The sequence below is a fragment of the Leptonotus elevatus genome, chromosome 12, assembly GCF_054856555.1.
Source record: "Leptonotus elevatus isolate MCC_2025b chromosome 12, RoL_Lele_1.0, whole genome shotgun sequence".
Taxonomy (NCBI): Eukaryota; Metazoa; Chordata; class Actinopteri; order Syngnathiformes; family Syngnathidae; genus Leptonotus; species Leptonotus elevatus.
Genome location: NC_141250.1, coordinates 1,285,001 through 1,295,581, shown reverse-complemented (window position 1 = coordinate 1,295,581; position 10,581 = coordinate 1,285,001). Strand labels below are relative to the sequence as shown.

The following is a 10,581-nucleotide window of genomic DNA, read 5'->3' as shown; positions in this document are numbered from 1 at the left end:
CAATGCCAAAGTTCAATGACAATTGGCTTAATTGTCTTAAAATCACAGAAAGGGTTCTGGCTGACACTTGTGTAATCTACAAGTAAAACTTTTTGCGCTATTGTGCCTAACTGCACGGATGGTTTGGTGGTTAGCTCGCTCATCTTGTGAGCTGCAGGCTCTGGTTCCCCATGCCCCGTTGTTTTAGTTCCGCATTAAAAAAACAGCCAGCAAAATACCTAATACTTCGTAAAAAATTCCATTGCCAAGGTGTCAAAGGTAAGATTTAATTATTATATGCCTATAGTTAACTATGGAAGGCCTTAAAATTCCGTGGTGTAATCCCTTTAATGATTTGTCACAATAATTAGGAAACTAATAAATATCAATATGCAAGACTTTATTTCTATAAATCCCTGGCAGTGTTAACATTTTCAGATGATGACTTTTACATCATTCCTAGAATCCTAGTCTCGTTACTGGTGAGCTATTTTAAGAACAGATCCGCGGGCCAGTCGTGGTCCTTGACGGCTGGCTACCTGGTGCATCATATTGGTGAACCCTAATCTAGAATGACTGCATTAAATTATTCAGGAGGGATGGGTTTGTGGTGGTGGCGATGTTAAAATAGGAGCAGACAGAAACAAAACTGCTTTTACAGAGCTACATTTGCTGGGTTGAGTTCCCATTCCAGGTGTTGTTGTCATCCTCACTGTCCTCTTGAGCCCTGAGCTGGCAGATTTTACCATCTTTCTTGAAGTTCTTGGGACGGTTTGTCAAAGGCCTGGGAAGAGAATCTCTGAAACGACACAGAAGAAAATACCAAATTTAAAGTGATGCAGCAACTACATAGCTGTGGCAGGTTGGCTATCACCCAGGGATGTAAAATTCCTCCATTCATCCATTTTCTTAACCGCTTAATCTTGACAAGGGTCACAGGGTTGCTGGAGCCTATCCCAGCTGGCTCCAGGCAGTAGGCGGGGCACACCCTGAACTGGTTGCCAGCCAATCACAGGGCACACAGAGACGAACAACCATCCAAACTCACAATCACACCAAGGGACAATTCACAGCACTCAATTAACCATGTCTTTGGAATGTGGTAAGACACCGGAGTACCCAGAGAAAACCCACACAGGCACGGGGAGAACATGCAAACCACCTAAGAAGGCCGAAGCCCGGACTTGATCTCAAATCAAATAGCTTTGTTGTCATTGTACACAAGTTACAATGAGATTTGTTTAGGATGCCTGTAAGACCAACCTCTCGAAGCATTTCATGACTACAGAGGTGAGTGCTACAGGCCTATAGTCGTTCAGGGTGCTTATGTGGCCTTTTTGGGGACAGGTATGATGGTGGCTGCTTTCAGGCAGGATGGAACGATGGCCCGTTTCAGTGAGGTGTTAATAATCCCTGTCAGGACCACTGATAACTGGTCAGCGCAGGCCCTCAGCACTTTCCCCAATACCCTGCTGATTTATGAGGGGTTCACATATTTTATTTTCACCTGATGTTTATGTACCTCAAGAAGGTTTTCCGAAGGCCATGGGGACAGGAAGGCAGTGTGATCCCTTCTCAAACCGGGTGAAAAAGAGATTAAGTTCATCTGCCAGTGAGGCGTCTTGACTCCAATATACTGCCCTTGTAGTTGGTCAAATGTTGGAGACCCTGCCATAGCTGCTTTGTGTTGTTGTCAGCCAGCTGGGTCGCCACCCAACGCTCGTTGGAAGCTTTGATGCCCCGCTTTAAATTAGCCCTGGCTGTGGAGTAGGCATCCCGGTCACCGGCTCAAAGGCGGAGTCCCGGGCCCTCAGCAAAGACCTCACCATCCAGGGTTTCCTGTTGTTAAAGACCCTAATCTGCTTGTCCACTGTGGTAGATGTCAGTGCAGGTCTTAATATAAAACAGAACAGTTTCGGTGTATTAATTTAAATCCTGACAGTCAAAAACAGACCAGTCAGTATTGTCAAAACAGTCTTGTAGTTGGCTGAGTGCTCCTTCCGGCCAGGTTTTCACAGTCCTCCTTACTGGTTTAATTCTCCTTCTGAGCGGCTCATAGGCTGGGACACTAAGCACTGAGATGTGATCTGAAAGGCCCAGGTGTGGTAGGGGTATAACTCTGTATGCCTCTTTCAGATTTGAGTAGACCCGACCAAGTGTATTTTTGCCTCTTGTAGGACCTTGTACATATTGCACAAACTTGGGCAACACAGTCTTTAAACAGGCCTGATTAAAGTCTCCAGCCACAACAAAACTGGATAGGCTTCCTGCTGTCTACACTGAGAGGCGGACGTGCTAACCAGTCATCCACCCATGTAAAATTATATGTTATTTATTTTTATTTGAAGGGCATTGTGGTTAATGCTACTGTCCCACAGCAGGAAGGTGCCCTGTTTGTTTCCAGTATGGTTTCTCATGTTTGTGTGGGTTTCGGCTATTTCAGATCATTTCTGTGTGTTCTTTGAAGTACAAACAATCCCAGAAGTTCAAACAACCACTGTCTCTATAAAAATAAAATAAAAAAGATATATAGCTAAATGAGAACACAAGCAATATGTTTATGAAATTAATGGCTGCATCACCAATTGTCAATGCCTGTTGATGAACTTCTGGATGAATTCACCTAAAAAAATCTCTAAATGCCCTGGACGCTGTTGCTCCTATTAAAACTAAGACAATTTCATCCCGACCTAAAACACCTCAGAAGTGTGCTACCAACATAATGACTTTGTAATCAAAGTGCAGAAAAGTAGAGTGAAAGTGGAGAAAAACTAAACTCCAAGTTCATTTTGACCTGTACAGACAATGTCTGAGTAAGAACCTCAACAATACACACACTCTATTTTCTGTGACAAACCAGCAAAATGACAAAATGACGCAGCCCTTAAAATCACCCGGGAATAATTCAATTACCATGACAGGATTTGCTTCAGTGGATCAAAATACTATAACAGACTTAGTTCAGCAGTTTAAACCTTCCACAAGCTGTCTTGACTCAATACCATCTTTTCAAAACTATTGTGAAATCTGTACAAATTGATTTACAGCAAATAATCAACTGCTCACTTCCATCAGGTGAGCTTCCTAAATCTCTGAAAGTAGCCGCCATCGAACACATAAAAAATACAATAAAAAAAATAAAAAATAAAAAAAGAGTGCTCGATGTCTCCTTGTTAGCAAATTATAGACCTATCTCAAACCTTCCATTCTTAACCAAAATTATTGAAAAAGTGTTTTTTAATCAACTCAGCAAATTATTGAACTCAAACTGACTTTTTGATCAATTTCAGTCAGGTTTCCGACCTCATTACAGTACAGAAACAAATCAGATTAAAGTACTAAACGATATAAGTTTGAGCACTGATGCAGGGAAGGTATCAGTGCTCGTCTTATTGGACCTCAGTGCAGCATTTGACACGATCGATCATAATATATTGTTGAACAGGCTGGAAACTTGGGTGGGGTTAAAATGGAACAGTCCTAAAATGGTTCAGGTCCTACTTGGAGGATAGGACTTAGAAATGTTGAATCTGATCGAATGGTCATGACATGTGGGGTCCCTCAAGGGTCAGTCCTTGGACCCCTGTTGTTCAGTCTGTATACAGTATGTTACCTTTGGTCAAATGCTTCGTTGACTATCATATTTATGCAGATAACACACAACTGCATTTATCAATGTCCCCAAATGACAGCAGTTCAATTAATGTATTGTGTCACTCACTAGAGCAAATTAACAATGGATGAACCAAAATTTCCTCCAGCTAAACGAAAACAAAATGGAGGTCATTGTTTTCGGCAAAAAAGAAAAGAGGATTGCCGTTACAAAACACTACAGACACTTATTTTCATTCTTTATGGTTATGTACTCCGGTTATGTATTTCTGGACTAAAGTCTTAGAAAAACTTTCCGCTATCTTGAACTGTAGGATACCGTTCTCTCCAAACTTGTGTTTGCTAGGTGACTTAACAACAACTGACTTACCACATAAACAATTTCAATCTACACTTGTAGCCCTTACTATCGCAAAAAAAACAATTCTTGTTAACTGGAAAAATAAACAAACTGAATATTGACCAATGGTCTAACCTCCTCATAAATCACATTTTAATGGAAAAAATATCTGCCTCAAATAAAAACCAAATATCAAAATGGGGGGGGGGGTGTCTGGGGGCGGCTGGGGCTGGGTTGGGGTGGGGTGGGGGGGCGCTCGTGCTCCTGGGTTTGCTCTCCGGCCGGTGGCCCTGGCGGGGCCCGGGGGTCGTCCTTTGGCGCTGCCGCGGCCTGGGGGACCCTGAAGTGTTGCGCTTGCTCTGTCCTGGCAGAGGTCGACGGCTCCTCTCTTTGGTGGAGATTTTCATGCATGCCAGATCCACCACACCAGCATCTATCGAAACTCAGACACAATCTGCTTCTTCCTCAGGTCATTGAATCTGTGGAGGCTGGTGTCTGTGGATCTCACTCTGCTTCATTTGTCCTTCCTTCCTTTCCTCAGTCTCTCCTTTGGTCTCTTGAGGTCTCCCTGATTATTTTTTTTTGGATTTGTTGGAATTTAGATGTTTCCGGGGTTGGGGAAGAATTCTGGTGGGTGGCCCGGTGGGTGGTGTCTGGTCGGTGCTGGACTTCACTTTCCTTTGTTTTCTTTGGTCCTTCCTCGGGTCTCCTGACGGCGGTGTTCGGTTTAGGTGAACAGTATGGGATTTTTTAAATAGGTTTTTGGTGAATTATTATTTTTTTTTTGTGTGTGTGTGTGGGTGAGAATGTGTATGTGCGTGCGTGCGTGCGTGCGTGCGTGCGTGCGTGTATTTGTAAGCTCACCAGAAAACCTATTAGAAAAAATCTCATACCGTTCACCTAAACCGAACACCAGGAGACCCGAGGGGACCAAAGAAAACCAAGGAAGGTGAAATCCAGCACCGACCAGACACCCCCCACCAGAACTCCTCCCCAGCCCAAGAAACATCCAGACCCCAACAAATCCAAAAAACATAAAATCAGGGAGGCCTCAAGAGACCAAAGGAGAGACCGAGAAAAGGAAGGAAGGACAGACGAAGCCGCGTGAGATCCGCAGACACCAGCCTCCACCGATTCAATGACCTGAGGAAGAAGCAGATTGTGTCTGAGTTTCGATAGATGCTGGTGTGGTGGATCTGGCATGCATGAAAATCTCCACCAAAGAGGGGAGCCGTCGACCCCCGCCGGAACAGAGCAAGCGCAACACCTCAGGGCCCCCCAGGCCGCGGCAGCGCCAAAGGACGACCCCCCGGGCCCCGGGGCCGGAGAGCAAACCCAGGAGCAGGAGCGCCCCCCGACCCAACGCAGCAGGACGGGGCACTGCAGGCCCGCCAGGCACCCCACCGGCCCCCAACCCCCGCACCCCCCACGACCCCCCGCCCCCCATCCACCCCGCCACCCACCCCAACCCAGCCCTAGCCGCCCCCAGGTCCCCAATCCCCCAGACACCCCCCCACCCAGCAACCCCCACCACCGCCACCCCCTCCCAACAAAGCCGAACCCCCCCCCCCCCGACCCCACCCCGACCAACCGGCAGCCCCCCAACCCCCGACCCCCAGCCCCCGGGGACCACCCAGGCACCGGCGCCGAAGAGGGGCCGGACAGCGGAGCGGAGAGGGCAGCCGCGCCCACCCCACCCCCCGCCGTGTGGAGGGACGGAACACCGGGGGCAGAAGGGGGAAATGGGGGCACCGGAGGGCGGCCGACACCCCCGAACCCCAGGCCCAGCGGGGGAAGGCCCCGGTCGTCACCCCAGCGTTCTTTGTGAAAGTTAACCCCTGTTACTGAGTCCGCCAGCTCGCCGACTGGCGAACTCTACCCCTAAACCGTGAATGTGACCCCACCCAGTGTATATACAAGTGTGTGTGTGTGGTGCATTAAAATTAGGAGCAGGTGAACCGGAGCCGATGGAAATGATATTCCCACGCTCCGATCCACCCGCCTCCCAAGCATGTTACTGAGTGTATGTGGTGCATTAAAAAAAATATATAGGGCGGGCGGGGGGGGGGGGGGGGGGGGACACGGACAGGGGACCGCAGCACTGCTCTATACTGCGGCCCCCAACCGATGGCACCCCCACAAGCCCCCCCCCCCAAGTTGTGTGGTGTATTAAAATTGGAGGGGAGTTGTAGGGTGAAGACGGTGTTTCCACCCTACCCCACCCCCCAAAGTGTGTTATGTGCCCTATATGTCTATAAAAGTGTATTGTGCAAACCTAGTGTAGTGAGTTAAGAGGAGCGACCAGCGGGGCCCTCCCCAACCGGGCGGGGGCAGGAGGCGCACCGGCCCACCAAGCCCCCACCCACCCCTCCGGGACCCCGGCGGGCATATGGGACCCGTCCGGTGGGGCGATAGGGCTCGCCCCCCGGATACTGGGTCCCGCCCGAGGTGCCAGGACGCCCACTGGAGCGGGGCGGGCACGACATCAAACCCCAGCCACCCCCGCCGGCCCCCGTAGCACCGAGACCCGGGCCCTGGATGGAGCCCCCGGCCCAGGGGAGGGGAAGGAAGGCGTACCGGGGAGGGGGAAGGGAGGGGGGAAGGAGACGACAAGAAGGGCAGGGGGCAGCGGCAGGGCCGCAGAGAGAGGGGGAGAGGAGGAGGAAGGGTGACGAGGGAGAAGGGACAGGGAGGCGGAGGACGGGCGGGGAGAGGCAAAAAAAAAAATTATATATATAAAAAACAAAAGGAGCAATGATGATGACATTTCCGAATGAACAATACTGAGCTCTTAAAAAAAAAAAAAAAGGTTTTTGGTGAACTAACGAATACACACACACTCGCACGCACGCACGCACATACACATAAAAAAAAAAAAGAAGAGCAATGATGATTACATTACCGAATGAACAATACTGAGCTCTTAAAAAAAAACCCACCTGAGTCACTGTCTTTAGAAACCAAAGACCGAGTTTGAAATCTTGGGGTGTTAATAGACCTGACTTTGCAATCATATCAAATCAATCACTAAAACAGCCTTTTTGCACCTGAAAAAACATCCTCAGACTGAATGACTGCATGCTCCAAGCAGACCAAGAGAAGCTTATCCATGCGTTTATCTCCAGCAGACTCGATTATTGAAACAGTCTTTTGACCGGACTCTCTCAGAAGAACATCAGACAATTGCAGCTCATTCAGAACGCTGCAGCTCGGGCTCTGACCAAAACAAAGATCAGAACATATCACTTCCATCCTTAAGGCTCTACACTGACTCTCTGTCAGCTGTAGAATAGATTTCAACATTCTGCTACTGGTCTATAAATCAATGAATGGTTTGGGTCCTGAATATATTCAGGAAATGATGATTGAATACAAACCCAGCAGGGCTCTGAGATGTGCAGACTTGGGTCAACTAGTGGAACCCAGAGTTCAAAGTAAACATGGGTCATCTGCATTTAGCTGATATTCTGCACACAAATGGAATAAGCTACCAACAGAAGTGAAGTCAACCTGAAGTGTAAATGCCATTAAATGCAGGTTAAAAACGTAGCTTTTTTTCCTATACCTTTAAGGTCTAAATGTTTTTGAATCATGTTTTTTCCCTTTTAATTACCTTAAAAAACAAACCTCTTTACGCTAAATGTTTTTAAAGTTTGCAGTCTACTGTTTTAACATTGTCAATGAATGTTATTTTAGTAAATTTTGTAAGATAGTTTTGTTTTCTCTGCTTTGCTTCTGAATGTTGTTAACTACTGTGTTTTTTGCTTTCCTTGTGTAAAGCACATTGAGTTGCCTTGTGTATGAAATGTGCTGCAGAATTTTTTTTGCCTTGCCTTGTAATCGTCCTAGCTCAGTGAGCTAGTGGTAGAGTGTCCGCCCTGAGATTAGGAGCTGTGGGTTCAATCCCCGGCCGGGTCATACCAAAGACTATAAAATTGGGACCCATTTGCGTCCCTGCTAGACACTTAGCATTAAGGGTTGAAATTGGGGGTTAGATCACCAAATGATTCCCAAGCGCGGCTCCTGCTGCTGCTCACCGCTTCCTCAGAGGATGGGTGTGATATCGCAACATGTTTATTGCATAACGTGACAATAACGGAGTTGCACCGCTTCTTATACTTTATCGCTGTTATTCCCAGCACTCATTGAGAGAAATTGCAGAAATGGGTGTCAGTCAATGTTTTCTATTCGTCAGTCCGTGACCCGGTTATTGGTGATTACATTGACAAACAAAAACCGACTTGCGGCAACGCAGCAATGTTTTTAAGTTTCGCGTCAATCCTCAATCAAATGGCCGTCCGTCATTGACGGATCTTCTATCAATATTGACGTGATGCCCACCTGTGATACCAGTGGCATTAAAAGCTGAGTGGGGCACAACAGTAGGCTACAAGCAGCAAACCCTACACAATAAATTCAAATTCAATTCAAGTTCACAATCGAGTGAAAAAGCTCTATATAAATGAAGTAGCCTACCATTTATTCATAGCCTTAACAAATTAAGGCTATGAATAAAACTTTCGAATGGTTCAAAATAGAACTGTGCAATTAATCAAAATCCAATTACTACACTCTACAATTACAAAATTGGCATAATCGTAAAGAAAAAGAAAAGATTAATACTCATTTTGAGTTGTTTAAATTAATATATTTGCATTTAAACGACTAATTTAACAAATTTTGTTTTCTTCGAAAGGAACTTTAATAATTATAGCGTTTCAAATATTTGTATTTGTTTTAATATTATTAAATGCTTAAACATTTTGTTGTTTTGTATCAAAAATATAATCCTTGGAATAATCGTGATTTCAATTATTACCAAAATAATCGGGATTATTATTTTTTCCATCAGCTCAGTTTCAAGCTTAACTTTATTTCCAATTGGCCAGATTTTATTTGCTGCTTCAAATTCAGCACATGGAAACATTTTGCTGAAATGAAAAAAAAAAGTGTGCTGTCCACAAGCTGTGCTGCTATAAAGTGGTCACTCTTGCAAAATCTCACCTCCACTTGAGCCACAAGCTTCCTTCATAACTGCTGCAGTGTTTCCCCCCCGTTTTTTCAGCGCTGTCGCTCTCTCTTGAGCGATGACATCATCAACGAATCTACTTCATTCGTATTGCTGGTTTGCTATTACGTAGTCTTTTTGCTCCCGATGAAAACCAATCTAGTTTACTGCTGTATACTGCGGCTGCCATCTGTCAAAACTGAGCGTATGTTGATTGGATCTTGACGTCACGTGACATCCGTCCTGTATTTTAATTGGATGCTGGGCCCAGTTAATGATTGTCTATTGAGAGCAGCTTTGGACATGCACACTATGATTTGAGTGGCTCATAGCTTAAAGACTAAATGTGAGGTCATTTCATAAAACGCCAAAAAGGATCACAAGTGAAGTAATTAAACATTGTCCAAATCATTGTAGAATTGTCAAAGTCAGTCTCGTTCTCGTGCGGCTCCTCAGAAATGATGGCGCTTTTGCGAAAGCTCCAACATTAGTGCTAGCATACACGTTTAGCCCAAGCTTGCAAATCCATTCACAAATTGTGGCATAACTTGTTCACGTCGAGCAGTTCTATTACATGAAGCCAAAGCAATGACACCATACGTCCTAGTATATACAGGGCCTAATTGCGGACTGGCCAATAGACACACATGCCTTCAAGTCCTCAACTAGGGCCCAATTTCGTCTGCACTGCTTCACTGTCTGTCAGCAAAAATGCTCCCACACAGACGAAAGCGGTCCATTTCCTATTATCTTTTGGCCACTCGTACAACTTTGTTTTGACTGAGAACAGTACACCACCACAAAGCGCCGTGTCATTTTACCAAATAAGAATGCAAGGGGACAATCAACAATACAGTACAATGGCTGACTGCCCTTGCAATTCCCGTGTGACATTATTTTTTGAGATTTCCGAAAAAAAGCATTTTTGTTGTCAAGGGCGTTGCTATGTACCAAACCAAGAACCTGGGAGGGTTGCATTAGAAAAAAGAAATATGCTTAAAATGGTTTCAGCCGTTGGTATTACTCAAAAATATTGTTGGCCAACCTTAGTTCACATTTGGTCTTTCAACACGCGCTCATGGGGCCTATTTCAGTCCTGTTTAGAAAGTTAGACCATTGAACTTGGCTTTGTATTATACATACATGTTTATAACTAAATTACCTTACAAACATAATTGGTATTTATTTGAATATTATTATTCTTGATAAAATAAAATTTTATAAATTATTAGCTACAAAGAAGACCAATTATGAGCCTGTATAGTGCTCAACAACGCCATCTGGTGGGGCCAGGCCCCACTGGCTCCAAATGCAGAGACGTCACTGTGTGATACACACTACAAAAAGAAGCAGAAACTGTCACTCACCTTTTTGTTTGATCAGAGCCTGTTGCTGGGCTGGTGTGGGACTCAGAAAGCGGAAAAGAGCTTCTTGATGTTTCTTGTGGTGGGGTTGGAAACATGAAGGAGCTGAGGAATCGCCATACGGTGAGAAAAGGGTAGAAGAGTGTACTCAAGACCGCCCATATTCCACCAGTGGATGGGACAACAATAGAAGCAGGTCTGCCACACTGTAAGGAGAGGATGGAATGTTTATTTTGTAAAAAATAAAATAAAAACCAGAGAAAGGAAAAACACTTACG

At 45.4% G+C, this 10,581-nt stretch overlaps 1 protein-coding gene across 2 annotated transcripts in view; it reads right to left on the bottom strand.

Annotated features, from left to right (window-relative positions):
• Nucleotides 1–362: 362 nt before the first annotated feature.
• ubxn4 (UBX domain protein 4) overlaps nt 363–10,581 on the bottom strand; it is a 65,487-nt gene continuing 55,268 nt past the window's right edge. For both annotated transcript variants that reach the window (XM_086091728.1, XM_086091729.1), the window contains exons 12-13: nt 10,307–10,509; nt 363–778 (exon numbers count right to left, since the gene is read on the bottom strand). In XM_086091728.1, coding sequence (XP_085947854.1) covers nt 643–778; nt 10,307–10,509 — 339 coding nt within the window. In that variant the 3' untranslated portion in view covers nt 363–642. The remainder of the gene's footprint in view (nt 779–10,306; nt 10,510–10,581) is intronic.